The sequence below is a fragment of the Stegostoma tigrinum genome, chromosome 15, assembly GCF_030684315.1.
Source record: "Stegostoma tigrinum isolate sSteTig4 chromosome 15, sSteTig4.hap1, whole genome shotgun sequence".
Taxonomy (NCBI): Eukaryota; Metazoa; Chordata; class Chondrichthyes; order Orectolobiformes; family Stegostomatidae; genus Stegostoma; species Stegostoma tigrinum.
Window position 1 is genome coordinate 62,683,809 of NC_081368.1, and position 26,197 is coordinate 62,710,005.

The 26,197-nt window shown below is 39.3% G+C and overlaps 1 protein-coding gene across 5 annotated transcripts in view; it reads right to left on the minus strand.

Annotated features, from left to right (window-relative positions):
* LOC125458800 (fibronectin type-III domain-containing protein 3A-like) overlaps positions 1–26,197 on the minus strand; it is a 143,538-nt gene that overhangs the window by 71,152 nt on the left and 46,189 nt on the right. For all 5 annotated transcript variants that reach the window (XM_059651495.1, XM_048544482.2, XM_048544483.2 and 2 more), the window contains exon 2: positions 11,171–11,302. In XM_059651495.1, the coding sequence (XP_059507478.1) occupies positions 11,171–11,275 (105 nt within the window). In that variant the 5' untranslated portion in view covers positions 11,276–11,302. The remainder of the gene's footprint in view (positions 1–11,170; positions 11,303–26,197) is intronic.

Consider the following 26,197-nt stretch of genomic DNA (forward strand, 5'->3'; position numbering starts at 1 on the left):
ACCATTTACATTAAAACAGCCAAAACTGGTTTACCATTCTTCCACAGCAGGTGTTGGTTGAATGATAAAATAATGTTCTTTTTATGAAGATTAAAAGCAAACATATTGACGGATGCTTATGTGGACAGAAAACAATTACACCATTGTTAACTCCTTCCCTGCAGATCACCTCCTAGCAAAATTAATCCAGTCAAAACCCAGTTCCAGTCACTGTCACCATGACAACTAGGTCAATAGAAAACCCTGCAAAAATCACACAAATCAGTCTCAATATTAAAGAAATGAGACATTACCCAGGCAATAGCTACACATATGTACATGCACCACACTGAATATGTTTGTGTTGCAAGAGGATTCAACTGCAAAATGCAGTTGATACTTCTGTTCTCCATGACAACTCAGAATAAAATCTCAACCAGGCATAAGCACACATGCCTCAGTGTGGATTTGTTTCCCGCTTCAAGGCTACCATAAAGTCCCTTACCAGTCAGCAAATATTAACATTCATTTGTTATTTATATTGACTAATAACCCTGTCCAGTCTCAAATGCATCGAATTGATCACAAACATTGGAAAGGTTAAAACAGGAATGGAAATTGTCTACTCACCAAGTCTTTACTCTGACGTTTTGATTAAAATGGCTTATCCTCATTAAGTTCTCAAGTAGCACATTAGTATAAACAATTAATTCACAAGCACAAAAAGAGTAAATTGCAGTCTTTGTATCAGAACTTCTGCTGCAAAAGTAACTTATTGATGAGGAACAGATTTAAATATAATTTAAGCATAGCTAGATTCACAAATAAAAAAAAACATGATTTTTGTTCCTGAAATGCTAACAAAAATAATTGGCCTAGAACCACAATGAGACAATCTTCAGCATAGAAGGGCATTGATTTTCAATGTTCGTAGGAAATTCAACAGGCCTTAAACTAATAGAATGGTCTTCTGAATCAAAGTCTAGAGAAACAGCAGGCAAAATATTCAAACACAATTCAGACAAACATTGCAATTAGGGAACATCAATTTTACCATGTACAATCGAAAAGTCTATCAGAGGGGATACTGTTAGTTAATATGTATATTGCAAAGTTCCAAGAGTTCATTTAGCTTCAGCCTCACTTACTTGTTACATGACCACACTGCTACACAATTACATTTACTATGTCTAAAGGTAGTCGAGACAAATGAGTGGCTCAAGTGTGGAAGATAGTAACAGCCTTTTCTTAAAGAAGAACCTAATTCAAGCTGATATTTTAGTCTGCTTTAACATGGCAGCAGTATACAATACAACATGAAAAATTTAAACTTTCTTCAATAATTGTACAGTAGATGGGGGATGGGCGGGTCCAGATGCACGCAAAATAGCTACGAAGAAGTTTGTTACAAAATCAAGATCAATATATGCCAAGCTAGTTTGGGTCCACATGCCCTCCCCTTTGTAACATGCAGGGCCATGGCCTCAAACAGATCTTATCAAAGATACAGAACTGGATATCTTGAGCAAATCAATTTTTCTAGCACTGTTAGACCTGAAGATACCAGCTCACTAGAAATTTCTCTCAAGGAGTAGATACAAATCACAAATCTTGAGCTGCCATTAACCTGCAGAATTCAGAACAGAAGACAGACAAACAAACTATGCCATTTAACATTTGTCAGGAACTGGAAAATCAGAGTATGTCACACAGTATTCAGTGCCTCCGCTCTTCAACTTGGAACAAAACATATCATTTCCTTGAAATTCATAACTTGAATTTCAGTGAAACTTGTGGATTAGCATCCAGTCAAAGTCTAATGGCCAAGTGGTCCTCAATATAACTATCATAAATATTGGACAGCTATAAATTCTGCTTAAGTTAGTCAAGCTCAGCATGTGGAGACACTAAATGCCATAATTCCTTAGAACTTTGGGGAGTAAAGATATTTGCCAGGTTTCTTTCAAGTAAAGTATCGCCCTGATGGCTTCCCATCACTGTTCTGACTCATACGGGAAAAGTATCCAAATGGGCAATTCGGCTGAAGGATTGCAGCAACACTTGTACCTTCTTCAGGAAAGCACGGTACAATGCAAGTTAGCACACCAATGTACACCTTCCACTTTACTACCTTTCACTTACTCAAACCTATGACATTTCTAACCTTTTCCAATTTTTGATCAAAGGTCATTTACCTTTCTTGCTTTAAAGATACTGCCAAACCTGAACATTTCATTTTTAAAAGGTTATCTACAATTAACTGGAAGTCAAACTACAAAATTAAAAGAATATTCAGCATACTGAAATCATAGGCAATGACTTTTTAAAACAAGAATAAAACAGTGAGAATATAATCCAACTGTTGAGGTCAGTGCTGAAGACCTTCAAAAGTAAAATATCTACCTGTCAGATGTTAACCTAAACTTATACATGTTGTATAGGATGTATGCTGCAATAATGAGCTGCTCATTAATTTTCTGTTAAAATTGCTTCTAAACATCAATTGCCACAGATCTAAGCTCTCCCAAAAAAATTATTGCTGTGATATGAAAGCTAATTTTCTGTTAAAAGATGCTGATTAATTGGGATATTCATTTAGCCATTTCATTAAATGCCATTTTATCGACTGTTTTGATTAAGTTAAGCAACAGGAATAATTAGAAAGCAATTTTTTGAGGCTTTATAAACTAATTTTACAGATAGTATTGAATTAAGGCTTGGCATTCAGTGTCTCATTACATGATAAAAAGCAGTGAGGCCGAATTGAAAGATGAATCTTCAATGCATTAAAAATAGTGCTAACTTCATAGGCTAGACATTTACAGTACAGGAGGCCAGTCAGCCCAGCATGCTGGTGTTAGTGAAAGATCTGACTACATTAATCCCATTTCCAGCTTGTCCTATAATTCTGAAGGTTATGGCAATGCAAGTGAATATCTAAACACTGCTCAAATGTTACAAAGGCTTCTGGCTTAACCACCCTTTGGGCTATATGCTCCAGCCTCCCACCACCCTTTGAGGTAAAAAGATTACTAAACTCCCTGCTTAACCTTCCATCTTCCATCTGTGCTAACCCCATTTCCCTGCAGTTGCCCCATATCCTTCTAATTCTTTCCTATCCATGCATTTGTCAAAATGCCTTTTAAATGTCGATAACGTACCAGCTTCAAGCACTCATTCCTTATGCGCACCACCCTCTGTGTAAAAAAAGATTCCCCTCAGGTTCCCAAGTATTCTTACCCCTCTTACCTTAAACTGGTGGCCTCCACTCCTCGATTCCCCAAAACTGGGAAAAAGACTTAATGCATTCACCCTATCCATGCCTCTTATGATCTTGCACACTTCTCTCAGAACCGCGCCCCCCCCCGCCTCCCTTAGTCTCCTATGCCCCAAAGAAAAAGATCCTGGCTTTTCCAACCTCTCCCTATAACTCAGTCCTTTGAGTCCTGGCAACAATCCTTGTAAGTTTCTTCTGTACTCTTTCCAGTTCAATAACATCCCTCCCATGGCAAGATGACCAAAACTGAACAAAATTTTCCAACAAGGGCCTCACCAAGGTCCTGCACAATTGCAACAAAACTTCCCAAGTTCTATATTCAATGCCCGGACTGATGAAGGCCAGAGTGCCAAATGCCTCCTTCACTGCCCTGTCTACCTGTGACTCCACTTTGTTACCTGTGACATGCACTTGAGCTCCAAGATCCTTCTTTTTCACTAAACTCCTTAAGGTCCACGAAACCCCTCCCTTGATTTGACTTTCCAAATGCAATGCCTCACGCTTATCTATATTAAACTCCCTTTGCCATTGTTCAGCCCACTTCCCCAGCTGATTAAGATCTTGCTGCAATTTCTGACAATCTTCTTCATTGAAATCGTCACTATCATGGACAATGTCATCTGCAAACTTACTGATTATGTCTTGTACATTCTCATCCAATTCATTGGAATAGACAACAAACAGCAATGGGCCCAGCACCACTAGTCACAGCCTCCAGTCTGACAAACATCCTTCCACTATTACTCACTGCTTCCTGCCATCAAGCCAATTGTGTATCAATCTGCCCGCTCTCCCTGGATTCCATGCGATCTAACCTTCCAGAGCAGCTTACCACGTAGAACCTTAAAGGCGTTACTGAAATCCATATCAGCTAGGTCTACCATCCTGCCCTCATCAACCTTCCTAGTCACTTCAAAGGACCATCTAACAAATTTGTAAGGCATGATCTCCCATGCAAGAAGCCCTGTTGACCACACCTACTCAAACTCTGTCTTTCCAAATACAGGTATATCTTATCTCTCAGAATCTTCAAGTAATTTACTTACTACAGATGTTAAGCTTACGAGTCTATAATTCCCAGGTTTGTAATAAATAGGAAAATGAACATTCCTATCCACTCTTTGTCTCTAAATCTTATCCACCCCCATCAGGTCCTCCTGTATTTAAAAAGTGGTATTTACAGCTGATCACTTTTCCATATTTTCAGGTTAAGATTTGATTTTACATTGTTTAGATTACAATATTTGTACTGATGAGATTTTTAAAGACTAACAAACCTATAAGACTATACTTATAAAATGTTCAGCTGCTTCAAACCACCAGTCATGTTTATAATTTTGTAGGAAGAGTTGTAAATGTTAAAAAAAATGTATTTATCAAACAAATAATAAAGATCAGTATCAATTTAATGTATCACTGTCAGATAGCACCGATTAGTTAACAGCATCTCACACTCTTCAATTGAAGGTAAGATGTTTAAACAAACATTTAAAATTATAATATTGATCACTGAATATGAACAATGAAAGCTTTGACCAGTGATACTTCCCCAATTGAACAAAATGAAATCCTTCATGGCCAGAATATCTACTACTTTTCCCAAAATTATGGTTAAATTCAGAATATTGTTTTGAAATTTAAATTTCAATGTCATAAACCAATCAACAAGTTATTTATACATAATCATAAAACTGATTTTGTTAACTCAAGAAATAAACTCAACTTTATTGATGTGGTTAAATGAATGGCTGTATTATTCTCAAAATCAGCTTCAAATTCACAAACTGCCAGGCAATCTCAATCTCTTACAGTGCAACCCCTGATTAGTTTAAATCAACCTTTCTAAGCTTCGCTTTCAAACATGCATTGCCATTTCAGCCACTTCTCAACTGGAAACCAAGGCAATGCTATGCCTCAATGTGCTTGCTTCAATCTCACATTTTAGTTATAAACTGTTTAAGAAAAGTAAAATTTCTATTTCTGTAAAATCGATTCTAGATGAACAATCGACCAAACATTCTCAGAATATATAGTCAACACAAGAAGCTTACACAAAGTTCCAACTACGCAATGGTTCAAAGTTCCTTCCGTAAGCCTTTAGGCCAAAAAACATTTAACTTTGACACTTCCCAACTTCTTTCATAGTCCCTTGCCCATCTGCCTTGAAAAAGAGAGTATTACTCTTCTGAGATCACCACCCTTAGCTTCTTGACTTAGCTTCCTGCATTTTCTAACATTCAATAGGCACTTTGGTATGTTTTCTGAATCACCAACATAGAGGTCAAAGTTTTTCAACAACTTTCCCTTTACAATAGAAAACGGCACTTTTTGGATTAAACCCACTTTCAGATTGCTAATTACTTATTCATAAATGCCTTCACCTGGTCAGAATTGGTAATGTCATGTCTCTAGAACACATTTCTCAGGATTTTATCTGCTCCATTAAGCAGTTTGTTTGGAAAAGTAAACGAATTCTTTTCATTATCAATGTACAGGCAAGTTTGGGAATGTCAACCTACCTTTCACTTAAATTTCCTAGATTTTGCTGTCCCCTGAAATACATCAGCTGCAAACATACATTTCCAGTTGCTTACTGCAACTGCTTATTGCTTACAGTTCTTCACACAACATTGCCCATTCACTTAAATGTCTATATATTTTTGTCCTACTTTGAAAGTTGCTAAGTCATTTTTATAGACTACAAATAGTGGAGGCTCTGGCACAATTCTTGTGGCATTCCATTAGTTGTAGCCTGCAAACTAGAAAATAGCCCATTTATCCCCACACTCTGCTTTCAGTCAGTTAACAAATCTTTCATATAGGAACTCTAAGCAACTCTAGCAGCTGTTATCTTACATATTAACTGTTTGTATGGGACCTCATCATAAACAACACTTGGAATTCCAAGCATACTAAAACTTTCCTTACGCTGACCCTACTAGCTACGTCCTCACAAAACTAAATTTGTCAAACATGATCTGTCTTTCATAAAGCCATGTCGACACTGTCTCATCATACTGTGATCTTTTATATGCATTGTTTTAGTTTACTTAATAATAGATTTCATCAATTTTTATTTTCTCATGGAATGAGTGCAACACTGTATAGAACAGTAATTACTGCCTGTCCCTAATTGCTCAGAGGGCATGGAGAGTGAAGAACGCTGCTGTGGTTATGGAGTCATATGCAAGTCATAGGAGGCAAGCATGGTAGATTTCCTTCCCTAAAAGGTCAATGATGAGTCAATCAATATTGGCACAGGGTCACTATTAGACTTGTTTTTATTCCAGACTGGTTTTATTGAATTCAAATTTCACCACCTGTAATGGTAGGATTCAGGCCCATATCCCAAGAAAATTAGCCTGGTGTTATGTAGTATCAAATAAATAATATTACCAACATGACACTGCCTCCCCTAAACTATCAGAACAACAGCTCGAAGCTCCTTGTATACTCTTCTCTTTCTTTTATTGAATAATGGTGCCAGATTTGCTAACTTCCAGTCTGCTAGAGCTATCTTGAATCTAAAGATTTTTGGAAATCACAACTAGTGCATCGGCCTTCTATGCAGTTGCCTTCTTTAAAACTCTATGATATATTCATCTCGATATTGGGTATTTGCTGGCTTTTAGTCAAATATTTTGACTTTTTCACTCATCAGTTTCTTACTTATTTTGCACAATGTGTGTCTTCCACTGCAAACACAAACCATGTCTCCACCGTTTTTTGCTGCAAATTTCTCCTATGCCTACCTCTGTGGGGCCAAAGTTTACTTTAGATATTCTGTTATGATCTCATCATCATATGCCTGTAAAACTTATGAAGGAAGACGGAAGTGCACAAATATATTTGGAGGACATTGATGTCCGGAATGTTGATGCATGACAAAGGCTTGTGACATCAAATCATGAGTGGGCAATGGAAAACCTCAACACCACGGTCTCACGACAAAAACACAGTTTGCCATCAAAAACTGAACTGACATTTTTTGAACAGCCAGAAACATTTTTTTTAAAGCCACAGCTCTCAAGGGGTTAAAACAGTGTTTGAAAAATACACCTGTTGAAGTCAATCGAAAGGTGACTAGAGCAGAAAATTATCCCACAACTCTCCTGTTCATAATGCCTCTTTAAATGTTTGTAGGGGATATTCAACCAGTTTATACATTCTTGGTTTGTTAATTTGAGACTTAAATGTGATTCAAAATCCCATCCCTCATACAAAGCCAGAATGTTTCCTACTTATGATTCTGGCGTATTGTATACAGTTTTTCTTTTGCCTGTGGGAAGGTTCATTTCCAACAGTATTCCACAAGTCAAATATCGGCCTTATCCATAAGCAATACAAGATAACGGACTACAAGATGAATAACTAGCCATGAGGTACACAAAAAGTACTTTCATGACACACTATCTCTACAACTGATGGAAAAGTAGTATTGCCCACCCCATCTGTAGTCATCAGGTTACAACAATGAGCCAATAGAATTTTAAATTAGGATGCACAAGAAGAATTACAATATCTCATGATGTATTAATATGCTTTAAAGTAATAAATTGTCTCAAAATCCTTATGGCTTACTTTAAAACAACAAACTCACAGCCCATAATATAAAACTAAGACGACAGCTTATGGTCCTCTATTTGTCTCCAATGGCTAAACGTAGAAGGAGCACTGAAGATTCCAGACTACCGCACTCCTTGACACAGTAAGATCAAAAGATTCAAACTATCAACAAAAACAAGGTTCAAAGAGATCTGTGTAATCTCCCAGAGTCTGACCTGGTGGAACCAGCCAAATTGAGTCATTAGTCTGCAGAAGTCTTAACAGGACAGCTAAAAACAGATAAACAGTTGATTTGGAGTTTACCTTTATGAACTCTACTGGCATGCATCTAGGAATAACAGTTAAATATAAAGCTTACTCATTTCCCTTTTTTGTAGCATTGGTAAAGATAAAGAATGTATTCACATTTAAAGGCCATATCAACGAGGAATCGTACTTTGAAGAACCAAACATAGCTGGGTTCCAAAAATACATATAAAGCCAGGAAAATAACAGTATAAGACTGGAAAAAAGACAACACCAACTAAAGGTATAAAGATTTTTATGACAAATGTGGATCTTGTGATATTGTACAAACTAATGCTGTCAAAGAAACAGCAGTTGTAGAGGCTGCCATAAGAACAACGTGGATAAAGGCAACCATGAAATGGCGGCCACTCGTACATTTAAAAAGGTATACCCAAGTGGATATCAATAGGAAGGGTTTAGAAGGATATAGGCTAAATGTGGAAAATGGGACTAAGCCAGATTGCAACGGCTGTTTGGCATGGATGAGGTGGGCTGAAGATTCTGCTTCAAAGCTGTGTGAATCTACAATTCTAACTAACAGTTCAGTGCATACATGGAGATGTTGAGGAAACCCAGATCACCTATGATGTCCTTCACATTTAAAGAAAAAGCATGTGATTTTGGTGTATAACAACTATAGTCTGGACACAGTACTCCATGTCCAAAATGACAGAATCTAGGAGACTGTTTTTTTTGTCCTGCTCCAGTGAAATAAAATGCAGACCAATAAACAAGAGAGTTAGCATTCAAAGCAGGAATAAATAATTCTTCAAGGATGATATTCCCAACAATGCAACAGAAACTTGTCCTGTGCACGTGAAAGGTCCAAAAGAAATTTCAAGTCCATTCATGACAAAAGTAGTAAATAATTTGAACAAGACATAGCAAGAACTGCAAATGCTGGAGACAGAGACAACATAGCGTGGAGCTGGAGCAACACAGCAGGCCAGGCAGCAAAGAAGCAGGAACGTTATGTTTCAGGTCAAGACCCTTCTTCAGAAATGGGGAGGGGCAAGGGAGCTGGGAAATAAGAAGAGAGGGGAGGGATGGGGCTGAGGAAAGTAGGTGTGACGCTGATAGATGAGTGCAGATAGGGAGTGGTGCGGAGTTATCAGTAGGATGGGTGGTGTGGATAGGTGGGACAGATGGTGGACAGGTTGTGTCAGATCAAGGAAGGAATGGGAGGGGAGGGTGCGGGCAGTGGGTGTTGGGCATGGGATAAGGGGATTGTAAAACTGTAGGCTCCTGAGGCGGAATATTTGAGGTATTGCTCCTCCAGTTCATGGGTGGTGTCATTGGGGCACTGAAGGAGGCCCAGGATTGACATGTCACCCAGGGAGTGGGAGGGGGAGTTAAAACGGTTGGCAACCGGAAGGTTTTTTCACTTGTGTGCAGACCGCAGGTGCTCTACAAAACGGTCTCCGGGTCTCCGCTTGGTCTCACTGACGTACAGGAGGCCACACCGGGAGCAGTTACCATATTTTCTCAACTCCTTTGTCTATCCAACTGCTCTTCTCTCTCTTTGGGCTCTATTCTTTATTCTATCATTTACTCCCTAACCCTAATCCTAATCCTTCCCATTTTCCGCATATTAACTGAAATCTTCCAGCTACTATCAGTTCTGAGGAAGGGACACCGAACCTGAAACGTTAGCTCTGATATTTTGTTCACAGATGTTGCCAGACCTGCCGAACTTTTCCAGCAACATCTGTTTCTGAGACCGTAATTTGTTATTCAGGTTGACTATGAGAAACCCAGCTGAGAAGCAATTATTCTTAAATGAAGATAATCCATAGAATCATACAATTCCTGCAGTACAGAAGCAGGCCATTTGGCCCACTGGATCCACACAAACCCTCAAAAGAGCATCCCAGCCTGACCCATCCTTGTGCCCCATTCCTGTAACTGCATTTCCTACAGCTAATCCACTTAAGTTGCATACCTTTGGATTGTGGGAGGAAACCAAAGCACCCAGAGGGAACCCATGCAGACACACCGAAAATATGTAAACTCCACACAGACAGCTGCCCAAGGATGAAATCAAACCTGGGTCCCTGGTGCTGTGAGGCAGCAACACTAACCAATATACCACGCCAAATTCTGAAGGAATGAGGGCAGACTACCATCCAAATTCAGTGGTTATAAGGCAAATGGATTGTCAGCCTTTATTTCAAAGGGAAAATAGTGAAGTCTTGTTAAAGCTATACAACACATTCGTCACAGCACAGCTTTTTTTAAAAAAAATATCCATTCACAGGAGGAGGGTGTCACTGGCTAGGCCAGCACTAATTGCCTAACCTTAATTGCTCAGAGGGCACTTAAAAGTCAACCACATAGCTGTGGGCCTGGAGTCACATGTAGGCCAGACCAGGCCAGGATGGCATTTTCCTTTCCGAAAGCATATTATTGAACCAGGTGGTTTTTTTCCAAACAATGAATTCATGGTGTTCATTAGGACCTTAATTCCAGACCTTTTCCTTAAAAATTGAGTTCAAAGTCCACCATCTGAGGAGAGAGAGCTATTGAGGCTAAGTGTTAAGAATACTCAAAACTGAGATAGATTTTCAATCATTATGGGAATCAAGGGATATGGGAAACTGTAAGATGGAATTGAGAATAATCAGATCAGCTATAATATCACTGGATAGTGGAGCATGCTTGATGTTCCAAACTTCTATTCCTATGTCATATGGAGTAAATTACTATCTTAGCTTTGTAATCTAAAAGTGCAACTGATTTTTAAAAGTCTGTCTTTGGAGTCTGAAATAAGATAATGTCACCAAACTTCAAAAAAAACAGAACTTCATGTCTGTCACAAGAGCATATCGCAAACACCTTAATGAAGGCAAACAAAATATTTAGGTGGATGCAAAAAAAAAGTAAAGCAATTATACAAATCGGTTTGAATATCCTACATCCTGTTCAGAACAGATATTCTTGAAGGATATAATAAACAATTAAGTTCAAGTTTAATTATACAATAAACTTTGTTGGCTCCTGCATTACATTTGGATAAAGTGAATCTAAATAAGATTCTCACGCTTTTAGTTTAGCACTCACCTGTTGACCGCTGTCCCCATTGACTAAATGAGGTAGAAGTGGAACATCATTTATTAGAGTTGACTCCAGCGGAGGCTGCTCTGCCATTATCACAGGAATGTTCATTCATTGATAGCAACACGTACTCTCTCCCTGTCAACAAATTACAATAGTTTATATAAACAGTGGGAAAAAAAACTGAACTTTTGACTTTTTTCAAAAAAAAATCACCTGCCAAGTTTAATTGATATCTTGATGTTAAATGCCATAGCAGTCTCCAAGCAAAGGATGTGGCTCTACCAATGTCAGTTTGTTTTGCACTGCCATATGATCCCAACATCTGAGTAAAGATGATAATTTACCTAATCTTAACTCATCCACCCTAAAAGAAGGTCTGGCATTGCTACTTTCATATATGCAAATATAAGTCAAATAGCTTTTGTGTTTTGCCTCAATCCTTCAACCAAAGAACACTTCTGGTATTAATTATTGCGTCAAGTATTTACTGACATTAATTAGAAGTTACATTTGCATTGGGTCCTATGTTTTAATTTGGAGTAATGTTTTGAATTTCTCTGCCAGACTACCTACTAAATACTATAATGCTAGGATCAGTTCAAAGCGAGTTCCCCTTGTTTAAAATAGATAGATCCAACCTTCGCTTTCTCCATAACTCAACACTGAGTTCTTCTGGTCCAACACCATAATTTTTCTCTGAACTGCCTCCAGGCTTGATGTCAAACTATCAGAACCTGAGATCATAGTTTGGCATTGATCTCATTACAAGTACAGTCTAGCCAGAGCGTTCAGCATTCTTTGTACTTACATTCTGTTTAGGTGATTAAAAATAAACTTTGCAGAACAGTAAAGATTAATCTGAAAAGAATTTTTAAACCCAGTAAATTATGACAACAGGAGTTGGAACACAGGTTACTCATTCCCAATTCAATTTCACGAACTATGGGGGGAGAAAAGGCAGCATGGAGGAAATATACTTCTGCATACTCTACTTCCTTTTTAACCTTACCCTTAACTGACATCAGGAACTAAACATTTGCATTTTGTGATTTACCCCATCTTTAACATCAACTCCTACTTAAATATTTAAACTACGCCCCAGTTTTGCATAAATCAATTAGCAAAAAAGTACGTCTGAATTTTAATATTAAGAAATAAATAAGCATATTAATGCTTGTTTATTTCCACTTTTACCCTTGTACATTTACACTTCAGGCAATTATTCAGTTAATTCTATTGAACGATCTTCAAAATCAGTAAAAGCAAGACATCTGAGTATTCATCTATTCTTGCATCAACCTAATTGTGATCTCCACATGCAACTTTAATCTCTCATCCCAGCAGCTGACTAACTTAACTGGAAAGACAACTAAGAGACAAACGGTGGACTTCCCTGATCGATGAAAACAGTCTCACACAAAACAAATGCAAGGCAGTGCATGCATAAAGGATTGAGTAACAGGAGTTGTTACTTCATATCTACCTCAAACCAGCTAAGAAAGAAGCTCAAAAGCAGCTTGAAGGACCAGCTGACCAGTCATTGATCGTAGGCAAAAAGTTTCAACGGGCAGTAGGAAAAGTCATTGGGGCATTATGTTAAAATCAGTTGACATGAACCTGTACAGTAATCTGGTGAGGCAACTATCTGGTGCACTGCAAACACTACTCATCACCAGGGTATGTAAGGGCCAATTCCGGCAAAGGCAGCACAAACAAAATGGAATAAAACTGATCCCTAGTATTGGAAGAAATAAACAATGAACTCTGGCTCTGTATCATCAAAAATACCTAGGGATACAAAAAAATTAAAACAGACTTAAAAATCTTTGATTGGCTTTATCTCAGCTAAGAGCACAAGAATGAGCAGAATTATGAGCAGAATTAGGCCATTCGGCCCATCTACTCTAATGTACTGTTTGATCACCGTTGAAATGTTTCTCAACACACCCCTCCTCCTGCCTTCTCCCCCTAATCTCTGATGCCTTTCCTAATCAAGAACGTGTCTTAAATACACTCAATGACTTGGCCTCCACAGTCTTCTGTAGCAATGAATTCCACAGATTAACCACCCGCTGGCTGATTAAATTTCTCCTTATCTCAATTCCAAAGTGATGTCCTCTCACTATGAAGTTATAGCACTTAAGTCCTGGTCTCCCCTACTACTGGAAAAATCCTCTCCACGTCCAAACTATCCAAGCCTCTCAGTATTAAGTAAGTTTCAGAATCCCCCCATCCTTCTAAATTCCACTGAGCACAGATCCGGAGGTCTTAGCTGCTCTTCATATGACAAGTCCTTCATTCCCAAGATCATTCTGGTGAATCACGCCTGGATCCCCTCCAAGGCCAGCACATCGTTCCTTAGATACATATCCTTAGATTCCTTATAAAACCACTCAAAATATTCCTACTGTGCTCTGTTCAGAGCCTTCTACAGCCTCAGCAGTATTCTAGCCCTCTTGAAATCAATGTTAACACTGCCTTCCTGACTACCAACAGAACCTTAAGAGAATCATGAGTTAGGATTTCCAAATCCAATGGTGCTTCAGATTTCCAAAGTTTTCCCCATTTAGAAAATAATCTAGTTCTCTATTCTTCCTACTAAAGTAGACAACCTCTCACTTTCCCACTCAGAGACAGTAAGAACTGCTGACGCTGGAGTCAGAGATAATAAGAGTGTGGAGCTGGAGGAGTACAGCATCCCAGGAAGCATCAGAGCGGCAGGAAAGTTGACGTTTTGGGTTGACATTTTAAGAATTTTTTCCAAAATTTCTGAAGGGTCCCAACCCAAAACATCAACTTTCCTGCTCCTCTGATGGTGCCTGGCCTGTTGTGTTCTTCCAGCTCCACGCTATGTTATCTCTCACTTTCCCACATTGTATTTCATTTGCCACTTCTTTGCCTACTCTCCTAGCCTGTCCAAGGCCTCTACAGCCTACCAGCTTCCTCAGCACCTGTCCATCCTATCTTTACGTTGCCTGCTAAAAAGAGATGACAGAGGTCATGTACAGCCAACTTGAAAAAGTGAATGGAGCTGCTATTTTTTAACCTTTGCCCTGCCGGTCTCATGTTAGTAAACAGTGTTAATGTCTTCTCCTCAGGAATTCTGACCTGTTAAAGGTAGAATCATTCCGTAGATACATTTCCAGCAGAAACAAGAGATTCTGTCCCAAAGACAGAAACCCAAGTCTTTTCCAAGACTCTCCTCAAAAGGACTGAACAACATTTGTCAGCTTAAGAGTTAGTGGTTTATTTACAGTCCATAGTCTCATTAGCAAGTAAAATTATGCTGCTCTGAACTTGGCTCCATTCTGGCATTCTTGTGGTCTGCTAGAAGATAGCCAGTGATTTACTCTTCACAGTCAGGGTGCATTCAGTAATTAGCTATAGCAGATTCAACTGTCCAACATTTCTTTCACTTTTGGGAAGATGATATATTCTCCTGCAGTATATCCAAGTCACAGAAACAGTAACTGTCACTTCTTGTATAGATCATCGGACCATGAGACCAACATCATGACCGCTGCTGACAGTTGCTATTCTGTGGCAAATATTGTTCTTGAGAGCACTGCAGGTTGATCTTGACTTTGGCAATGTACCAAAACGTTTAAACAGAAGTGATAGTTTTAATACCACGCGTATTAGATGCAACCTTTACATCCATTTCAAAGGAATCATTCATAGAACCACCAAAACAAATCAATTAAGTTGCTTTAAATGTGGATTTGATCTTGCATTCCTGTGATTTGCCTGACCTGCTTCACTATACCCAGACTGAAGAGCAAGCCTTGGTCCCTCATTAGGGATGTGACTTGCTGAGATGACCTCGGAGGAATAGTACAAGGGGATGAATGGAAGAACTGATTGGCATTGGATTTTTCTTTTTGATAAACTGCGGCTAGTCAGCAGTGCAGTGCTTGTAGCTTTCTGGAGTTGTTTTCTCTTCTGCGTAAAAGTGTTGCTGATATTCTGAAGCTGGTGTGCGCTGGACAGGTTGTTACTCATCATGCTTTGAAACAAGAGGGGCTTTCTTCACTGTTGTTCAAACAATTTAGGATCAGCTCTGCAATACGGTGCACTTGCATGTGCTACAAACTGCCTATATGAATCGAAAATCCTGCTCTTTGCAGACAAGCTGTATTTAGACAGCAAGATGATGTATACACACTACATTTGTTTCAACTCAAAATGGGTGCTAGCCATTCTCTGATAATGCCTTGACCAGAGTCACCTTGTCTAATTTAAAATTCAAATCAAGGCATGGCAATGAGTCATCATTTACTGGTGTATTTTCCTGAAGAAGGGTCCTGACAAAATGTTAACTTTCCAGCTCCTCTGATGCTGCCTGGCCTGTGTTCCTCCAGCTCCACACGGTATTATGTCTTCTAACCAGACCACCCGGCAATCAAGCAGCATTTTCCTCTCATATAGGACGTATATTTCTTTTAACTTGAAAATTCTCATGGATTGTCCTGGTGAGCGCAAGTCAAGCAAAATGTGCTCTTTTCCAGCAATATATACTTTATCTATACCAATTTCAGATTACAAGGTCAATCAGATTTCTTTATTCAACAAAATTCTTTTATTAAAACAAATACATGAAGGAGCAACAAGGCTCCAAAAGCTTGTGTTTTCAAATAAACCGGTTCAACTATAACTTGGTGTCATGTGATTGCTGACATTAAAATAGAGACATATTCAACAAAGGTGCATGGTTTGATAGTCTGAAATACAGAAGTACATATCAACCTTCCAAATAACCATATCAGAGAATCATTGAATCCTCACAGTGCAAAGAGGCGATTCAGCCCATCAAGCCTCTGTAGAGTATCCTACCCAGACTCGACCTTCCCCATTTCATTCACTATGATCAATCCACCTAACTTACGCAACTTTGGATTGTGGGAGGAAACCAGAGCACACCGAGGGAACCCACAGAGACACAGGAAGAACTTGCAAACTCTGCACAGATGATCACTGGGGTTTGGAATTGAACCCAGATCCCTGGTGTGGCAAGGCAGCAGTGTTAATCACCAAGCCACCATGTTGCCATTTGCTCATGTGTGTTTTAAAAAGAAAGAAAGAAAGAAAAACTTTGCCTGCAGCGATTAAGATTAGAAAAGCTCAGTTAAATTATAATTCATTTTGAATAAAAGAAAAGCCAGACTGAAATGTTCTAGCTGGCTTTCCATCTGGCATCCTGGTATACTTATATAGACAATGAGGTCTTCCAGGATTTGCTCAGGAGAATAGCTGCGGCAGTTGTTTCATCAGTCTTTCCAAAAAAGTTTCTCAAAAAGAGTTTGTTGGCAAGCTCCATGCAACTAACTTTTCCAAACAGTATCCAAAACCCTAACCAGCCATAAACATTGACATGTCTGGATAGTTCCAGTCCTTGAAGGTTTTGGAGTAGATCTGTAGCTTGAGTTGTGGGTGTTGAGGTTGGTTGGCTCGCCGTGCTGGTTTGTTGTTTCGCAGATGTTTCGTTACTGTGCTTGGTAACATCCTCAGTGCAGCCTCTGATGAAGCGTAGATGTTTTCCCGCCTGGTTTTTAAACTCTGGGGTCTGTTGGATGGATTGCCTCAATTCCAGGTTTCCTCCTTAGTGGAATGTATATGGAGTCGTGTTCAATATGTTTATTAATAGGCTGCTTCGTGAAGTGCCATGCCTCCAGGAACTCTCGTGCTTGTCTCTGCCTAACCTGTCCCAGGATCTTGGTATTGTCCCAGTCGAAGTCGTGGTTCACCTTGCCCATGTGGATTGAGATGAGTGAGTATAGGTCGTGTCTTCTTGTAGACAGTTGTGTTCATGTTCTCTTGTTGTTAGTTTCCTTCCTGTTTGTCCGATGTAGAGTTTCTCGCAGTCTCTGCAGGGGATCTTGTAGATGACATTGGTCTTGTCCATGGTGGGGAGTGGGTCTTTAGTTCAGGTGAGCACTTGTCGTAGGGTTGATGTGGGTTTGTGTGCCACTCTGATACCCAGTGGTCGTAGAAGTCTTGTGGCAAGTTCCAATGAGTTCCTGATGTAGGGTAGTGTGATGAGTGTGTCAGCACGTGTAGAATCTTTCTGATGCTGTTCCTGTACGCACCTCCTGACCTAGTTCTTTGGATATCCATTATCCTTGAACACTTGGAAAAGGCATTCCTCCTCCTCTTGGCATAGTTCCATGTTGCTGCAGTGTGTTGTTGCCCTTTTAAACAGCTTTCGCATGCAGATTCCTTTGTGCGTGCTGGGATGGTTGCTATTGAAGTTCAATGCCTGGTCTGTGTGTGGGGTTTTACAGTGTACTTTCGTTTGCAGTTCCTATTTATCTTGCCCTCCACCATGACATCCAGGAATGGGAGCTGTTTGCTCTTCTCCTCCTGATGAATTTTATTCCGGTGAGGGTGTTGTTTATGAGTTTGTGTATCTCTTCTAATTTGGCCCGTTTAATGATGACAAAGGTGTCGTCTACATAGTGTATCCATAGTTTAGGTTTGTTTTGCGGAAGGGCAGTCCTTTCCAATCTTTGCATCACTGCTCCTGCTGAGTCCGGAGATAGGCGATCACATGGGTGTCCCATGGATTTGCTCGTATGCTTGGCCGTTGAAGGTAAAGTGGGTGGTCAGGCATAGGTCCATTAGTTTAAGCATGCTGTCCTTGGAGTTGGTTTCACTGGGATCATGCTCTTGTTCAAGTGGAGTTGTCATTGTTCCCCTTGTTAGTGGTATGTCTACTGACGTGAATAGAGCGGTGACATCAAACGATATCATGGTTCCAGCCCATAAGAACTCCAACTAGTTACTTAGTTTCATTGTCTGGTCCATTAACTGTTCTTGAAGTGAAGGTTCAAAATTTCATAAGATGTGAGTGTAAAACCAGACAAGCAAGCCTCAAAAGTATGATTTTTGGATGCAGCAACTGACTGAAACAAAAACTGTCTGATGCGTAAATGGCATGCTCACTCACTTTCCTGACTGGGAGCAGGAACAGACAGTTGTCAATATCACCCACTGCTAAAGTTCCCGAAGTGCAAGACACCTTTGAGAACAAATAACAGAGTTAGTGGTCCTCTGGCATCACTGTATGGCCTGTTACATATCTGATGCTGTTGCAAGGTAACTAACTTCATCCAAAAGGGCATTTTGTAGCCATTTCAGTGCTTGTAAAGGTTAATGTGTCGCCATGAAATGGTATTCCACCTTACAATATTGTAGTCAAAGGTGGCAAATATTACATTTTGTCTCCAAGATGAATAATGCAGTGGAGCACATTTTTAAGATATCCATTGATGCGGAGGGTGGGAGTGGAACAGGTGAGAAGAGGGCAAGACAAAAGCTACTTAGAAGCAAACTAATCACAAACTGTTTCACGACCACCAGTTACTTCAGTTTGTGAGCACCTCTGCTCAAGTACCATCCCTAACACCCCAGCACCACCCCCACCCAACAAACTAAACAATCAAACGGTAGTAATGTAAATAGTGGTCTCCTTCAAGAGTATCAAGGTGGAATAACATGTGAGCCCAATCCAGTTTGGGACTGTACCCATAAATGCTGTACTTTTGTATGGTGAAAGCAAATAATAATCTTAATATCCAAGGTTAAGGAGAACATGACATGAAAGACATTCGTCAAAGCTGCAATTCGGATTGGATGTTAAGTGAGCATTTATATGAAGCAAGATTGAATACTAGGCCAAAAATAAAGTTGCTGGAAAAGCTCAGCAGGCCTGGCAGCATCTGTGAAGGAAAAAAGCAGAGTTAATGTTTTGGGCCCGGTGACCCTTCCTCAGAACCGTGAGTACAAGGCTTTTGTATCCATTTGTACCAAGGCTTTCATTACAGCTGTGTTGTCACCTGGAAATGTATAGTCTGAAATGAAAAAAAACTGGCTGGCATGAATCTTCAGTAAAATGTGCAATAATTCAACAAGACATTACAGTAAACATGTGGGCCATGTTCCTGGTAAGTGGAACTACTGGTTGACCCTGATAGTTTCTTCAAATTATCCTATTAATTTTTTCCACTTCCTCAAAGCACTAAGCCTATTCACCCACTGCATGCTGCTCTTTTGGATTTTTCAAAAAAGCCATTGCAACAATTTGGATAGTCTTCAGATCCATTTCATACAGGAGCACCTTTTCACAGGGTGTCAAACAAGGGTTTTAGTGCTGTATCAATCCATCACTAATCCAGAATAAAAACCAAAAGAACTGCAGATGCTGTAAATCAGGAACAAAAACAAACACAAAAACAAAGTTGCTGGAAAAGCCCAGTGGGTCTGGCAGCATCTGTGAAGAAAAAAAATCTCAGAAGGGTCACTGGACCCAGAACAATAACTCTGATTTCTCTCTTCACAGGTGCTATCAGACCTGCTGAGCTTTTACAGCAACTTTGTTCTTGTTCCATCAGTAATCCAGAATTAGTTTCATGCCTCTAAGTTGTGGTAACCACTGGGTATTACACACCTGTTTTGTTATTGCCTGGAAGTGTCTTTTGGACAGTTCAACATAGCCATCAGCCATCAATCTGCTAACAGAAAGAACCAAATATATTTCACGCGCATATATACATGGATACCTACTATATATTGCAGATACGTATGTATGATAAAGCAGTCTAATGTTAAAAGGAACATTTTGGTTCAGTATTTAATTTCAAACATGGCATAGTTTTCTGGAAAAAATGCAATTTAGATCTTTTGTTTAATGCAATATTTCAGAAGGCACGAACACAACTAGCTGTGTAATTCATACCTCACCAGCAAAGAAAGACGGAGGGGGAATACCCCACAAGTAATGCTTTGTTTTAAATAGGTATTCAAATGACTTGGTTCTAAGAACTTGCTTTCAAATGAAACTGCTTAGTTTCATGTATTTCTCGGGTCATCTGCTGATCCAGACAATCTCACCACACAAATACATTTTAAACATCCCACAGGACACTGCATCTAATATTTACATTAACCTTTCACAATGAGCAATATATTCTTCAGCCAATAAAACGTGACCTTCCCGGGTACATTCTAACCGCAAAGACTGGCTCAGTTTTATGTTGTGGGGTGGGGAACAGGGTGCAAGAGACAATCCACAAGTTTCACTTCAGTCTTTCTGATGGATTAAATAGCAAGCATTTGCATTAAATGCAAATTTAAAAAGGTATTCTACAGCCTACATGATGTCTGAACAATGTCATTGAGAAAACAGCACCAGGTGGCACTGGTTAATTATGAGCTTAGTTTTATTACAGTAAGTTCATTTATTATTAGTGAGCACCAACAAATATAGAAACTGAAAACACAGAATCAAGCTTCACATTTTTAAAAAGTCACATGGGCTTATTTTATAGCCAATCAAGTAAATAATGATATAACAAGACAGAGAGCTGGATGAACACAGCAGACCAAGCAGCATCAGACGAGCAGGAAAGCTGACGTTTCAGGTCTAGACCCTTCTTCAGTAAATAATGAAACAGGTCATATTTCACAAAATAAGTAAAGCCTTGCTTAAGACCAGGGCAGATCACAATTTGAATGGCCAGCATTCAAGAAAAATTGTAGGTTTGTTTAATCTTTGAATACCAAATTCATCTGTTAAGATAGTGTTGGAGAAAACCTATTCATTTCATTTTACTACAGTTCACAGAGAAAAAAAAAAGCTGATTCTGCACAATCCGAACTTGGTTCTCAATGGGTTGAAGGCGGCAAACATTTTGCAGTTTTGTTACTAAATTGCGCACTAGTAACAACTTTACAGCCAGAATACATCAACACTGCGAAAGGGAGTGGAAGGAAATGCTGGTTGAAGCAAATCAGCAATGAACTGCTCAACCAAATAAGAAGCAATTAAAAAAGAGTATCAAATGCACACCATGACACCGAATTAATTTTAAACAGGCAAGATACTCTAATCGACAATATCAACTTAAACCAGGCTAAATCTAGCATCCTATTACTTTGATCTCTCAAAAGCAATGACTATTATTTACCCAAGCCCAACAGTTTTGTCTGCCTTAAATACTGCAATGTCAACAAGCCACAAGTACTGTACCTACAAAGACCAAGAGCAAAAGTCTGTTGTTTCATTTATGGAATTAAATAGGGCTTACATTTACTCACTGTAGGACGGAGATGTAGGAAAGAAGTATGCACTATTTGGGATCAGTTTGCACTGTGAAAACAGCATTTTGTACACTTGGCCCATTATGAGAGAAAAACAATCTTGAATCCACGACAGTTAACCAATAAACTCTGATTGAGTTTATGGAGAAATACAAGTATGCATTTAGTTGTCTCCTGTTTCTATTTTAAGTTTCTAAATGAGTACTTTCAATGGGTCTTACATTCAATGAAATTCTTTTTCTCTTAACTAAACAGTTGTTTAAAATAAAAATCCTCCCTTTGCAAGATTGCGATTGAAACAAGTTATTTTTCAGCTAAGCCTACTGTAATGAAAAGATTCATGGTCAATTTAACAGGACCATAGATTGAATACAGGAAGCAGCCACTTCTGCTGACTTGCTGCAAACATAATTTAGCTAAACCCATTCTCCATTATTTCCCTGTACATTGCAAATGATTTTCCTTTGAATGCTTAACCAATTCTCTTCCGAAAGCCAAAATTGAATTTGCTTCCACCACTCTCCCAGGAAATATGTGTCAAACATAATGACTCACCATATTAAAATAAATCATACTTCCCTTTAAGATTTAGGATCAGAAGTAAGGGATTTTCCCAGTGATGGATCTGCTCCATCATTCAATGACATAATGGCTGATAATCCTCAGCTCTACTTGCCTACCTTCTTCCCATAATCCTAGGTTTTTAATCATTAAGGAAATCCATCTCAGCCCTCTGCATAAAAGAATTCCATAGGTTCCTTAGCCTCAGAAAACATTCTTCATCTGTCTATGGCTCTTTACCAAGATTATATCCTCTGGTTCTAGAACCTCCCACAAGAGGAAGCAACCTCTGCATCTACCCATCAAAGCACCCAAAAATCCTGCATAATTCAACAAGGGCGCCACTTAATCTTCTAAACTCCAATGGCTAGACATCCAACCTACTCAGCCTCTGTAAATAAGACAGTCCTTCTATACCTGGAATCAAACTAGTGAACATTCTCGGGGCTGCTTCCAATACCAGTGCATCTTTCCTTAGATAAGGGGGCCAATACTGTTCACAGCATTTTAGTTGTGGTCCAACTAATACCTTATATAGTTTTAGCAAGATTTACCTATTTTCATACTCCATTCCCTTTGCAATAAAGCATAACACTGCATCTGCCTCTATTACTGATGAACTTGTTTCCTAGCTTCTGTGATTTTTGCACTAGAGACGGCATGGAGGCTCAGTGGTTAACACTGTGGCCATATAGTGCAAGGTACCTGGGTTCAATTCCAGCCTTGGGAGACTGTCTGTGTGTATGGAGTTGCATTCTCTCCCTGCACCTTCACACCACCACCTGATGCTCTGGTTTCCTCCAACATTCAAAAGATGTGCAGGTCAAGTGGGCTGGCCTTGCTAAATTACCCCATCGTGTCCAGGGGTGTGTAGGTTAGCTCGATCAGCAATGCTCAGTGTGGGGTTACGGAGATAAGGTGGGTGGCTGAGTCTGGGTGGGAGCTCTTCAGAGGATCAGTGCAGTCTCAAATGGGCCAACTGGCCTTTTTCTGCAATGTAGAGATTCCATGATTAGAACCCCACAAATTCCTGCGCTGTGGTTTGCTGCATTCACTCTCTATTTAAATACTATTTAGCTCTTGTATTCTTCCTGCCAAAGCAAAAATTTTCACATTTTCTCACATTATATTCCATCTGCCAAATTTATTTTGCTTACTTACTTAATGTATTTATATTCCTCTATACACTGCACCAATTTTTCATGCTGGGGAAGAGATTCTGTTTGCTGGTCTCTTTGGCTCATTGACTCTAAATTTATGAAGCCCAGGGTCAGAGGTCCAACACAAAACACAACATCACTCAAACTGTACATTTATTTGGTTTGTGATAGCTACTAATGTGACTATTATAGTTACTTTCCGATTGAAGATTAGTAAGGGAAATAATCATGGTTACAAACTAAAAGATCAGTTCTTCTCACTACTTGCCTTCTGACCTACTTTTGCATCATCCATGTTACCCATGAATTTTTAGACACTTTAAAACTTTGGCTTTTGTTTCTTGACCTGTCAATGAAATGCTTATTCAGTGACTAGACTCCTGGTGATTTTAGTAATTCAAATCAAATCCAATCTCAATCTTCCTTTGTCTGGTCTACAAAGAACCACATGTTTTTTAATGTATTCTCAAAATTGAAGTTCTCCAGATTTGGAATCATTCTTGTGAACATTTTTTGTGCCTGTTCTAAGCTTTCCTCAAGTGGAGCACCAGTTTCCAGTTGAGGCTAAACCATTGTTTGGGCTCACTAGAACTTCTTTGCTTTTGTATTTAGTTACCACCAACAACTCTCCAAGTCTCCTTAGAAAGCACTTTCCAAACATAAGACACCCATCACCTACAAGGAGAAAGGCAGAGGATATATGGGAACACCACTATCTCCACGTCAACCTCACTCTAACTTAACAAACATCCATACAAGAGAAAAGCAGGTGTAGGCTGGTCAGCTCCTTAAATCTGTCCTGCCATTTCATAAGACCATGTCTGATCTGATTGTAACTTCTCATCCACATTATCACATATCCTGATACACTTTTACTCGTTGCTTACCAGGAATCTGTCCACCCACTCCTTAAACATATTGAAGTATTTTTATTCCAATGCCTTTTCAGCAAGAGAGTTCTAAAACCCTGAGAAGTAATTCAGCTTCATTTCTATTTTAAATGGGTAACGTCTTATTTTTAAACAATAAGATGAAAAATCATGCTCTGATCCTTCTGAAACTCCACTATTCACCAGCTGCAATCCCTACTCCATGAATTTTGCCAGTCTGCCAGCTCTCTATTCATGCCACCACCTTGCCCGTACCTCCTTGGGCTCTTATTTAGCAACCATCTTTGCAGCACCTTGTCAAAGGCCTTCTGGAAATCCAAACAGATCAAGCCCAGGACCTGAGCGGCAACTTTTTCATACAAATGATGGTTTGTTTGTGGAATGAAGTGCCAGAGAAGGTAGCAGCTGCAGGTACAATTATAATACTTAAAGACATTTGGACAGGTACATGAATAGGAAAGGTTGCGAGGGATCTGAGCCAAAAACTAGGGAAATGGGACTAGTTTAGTTTGGGAGACCTGGATAGCATGAATGAGTTGGACCAAAAGGACTTTTTCTATGCTGTACTGCTTCATGATTCTGCAATTGTCAGTTTGGTCTTATCAACATGAAATCAAAACTGAGAGAAGTGAACCCATCTTTGTCGTCTGATTTTACGTTAATTTACAGGGGCAGTTTTATTTTTCCTTTTTTTAAGCCTAATTATTTTCTCCACCCACTGTCGCTGGATCAAAACCTTGGAATTTCCTCTCCAATAACATTGTAGGTATTAGCTACCCAATCTATGGACCGTAGCAGTTCAAGACAGCAGCTCACCACCTCCTTTTCAAGTGCAATTAGCGGTGGGTAATAAACACCGGCCTAGAGCAACGCTCACATCCTCTGACAAAGTGCAGAAAGTCTATGAAGTCCAGGACACACTATTCCATAATGCTTTCTCAACTTGCCCTGGTATATCCAATAATTTATGTATATAAACTCTCAGGTCCCCCTGTCCCTGCACAATGTTTAGAATTCTACCCTACAGTCTCCCTTCCCTTATTCATCCAACTGAAATACATCACTTCACATTTCACCATGAAATTTTACCTTCCATGAGTCTAACCATTCCACCAGCCTATGTTCTCTTCAAGTGCAGCATCATCCTTCTCATACTTAATGTTTCTGAGTTTTGTTTCATGAGGAAATTTTGGAACTGTTTTACTCACCTAAGTCTCAGACATTAACACAGATCAAGAAAAGCAATTGTCCTAATACTAACCCCTTAGGAAACTCCACCCATTCACAACTACTGTTTTCTATCCCTTAGCCAACCTCTTGCTCATGCAATCTGTGCACATAGTATCCCATCAAAGTTAATGTTGTGGAGAAGGCTGTTGTATGACATTTCATTAAGTGCTTTATCAAAGTCCACGTACTCAAATCAATCCGTTTAAACTTAACAAAGAGTGTAAACATTTGAAATGCTCCAGTCCACTGACACACAATGAACCTCCACCCTTTCAGCACAGGACCAAAAGTCATGAGGTAAGTACATTGCAAGCTTTCAATTTCACTTAAACTAATCAATCATAAAGCAAGACTAAATAAAATCCAAAAGAACTGTGAACGCTGCAAATCAGGAACTAAAACAATGTTGCTGGAAAAGCTCAGCAGGTCTGCCAGCATCTATGAAGGAAAAAACAGTTAGCGTTTTGGGTCCAGTGACCTTTCCTCAGAACTGTTTGGAGGAAGGGTTACTGGACCCGAAACGCTAACTGATTTTTCCTTCACAGATGCTGCCAGACCTGCTCAGCTTTTCCAGCACCTTTGTTTTTGTTTCTGATAAAGCAAGACTAAATCTATTAATCAGTATATAATCCAAAGCCATTTTGACAATTTATCATATATTTAAAATCATGGCCCAACAGGAACAGTCGACAGATTACTAACAGTCATCACAATGTGGGGCAAGTTTGCAAGGACAAACATTGGGTACTTGTGATAAAGGAACAGCAATAATCTTGGGTGACTTCAATCAGCATATAAAATGAAGAAACCCATATGGGCAGCACTAGCCTGGATGAGGAGTTCATAAAATTTTGAGATGTTATCTTAAGATAACATGATTTTGAGCCAACCAGAGAGCAGGTTATACTAAACTTTGCATAGTGCAATGGGAGTGTTGATTAGTGACCAAAATAAAGGCTATCCAAAGTAACAATGGCCACAATACTGGTGAATTTTATATCCAGTTTGAAAGGGAACATATTGGGGCTAAGACTAGTATTTTAGACAGATAAAGTCAGATATCTATTTCAAGGCAAGATTAAATCTACTGA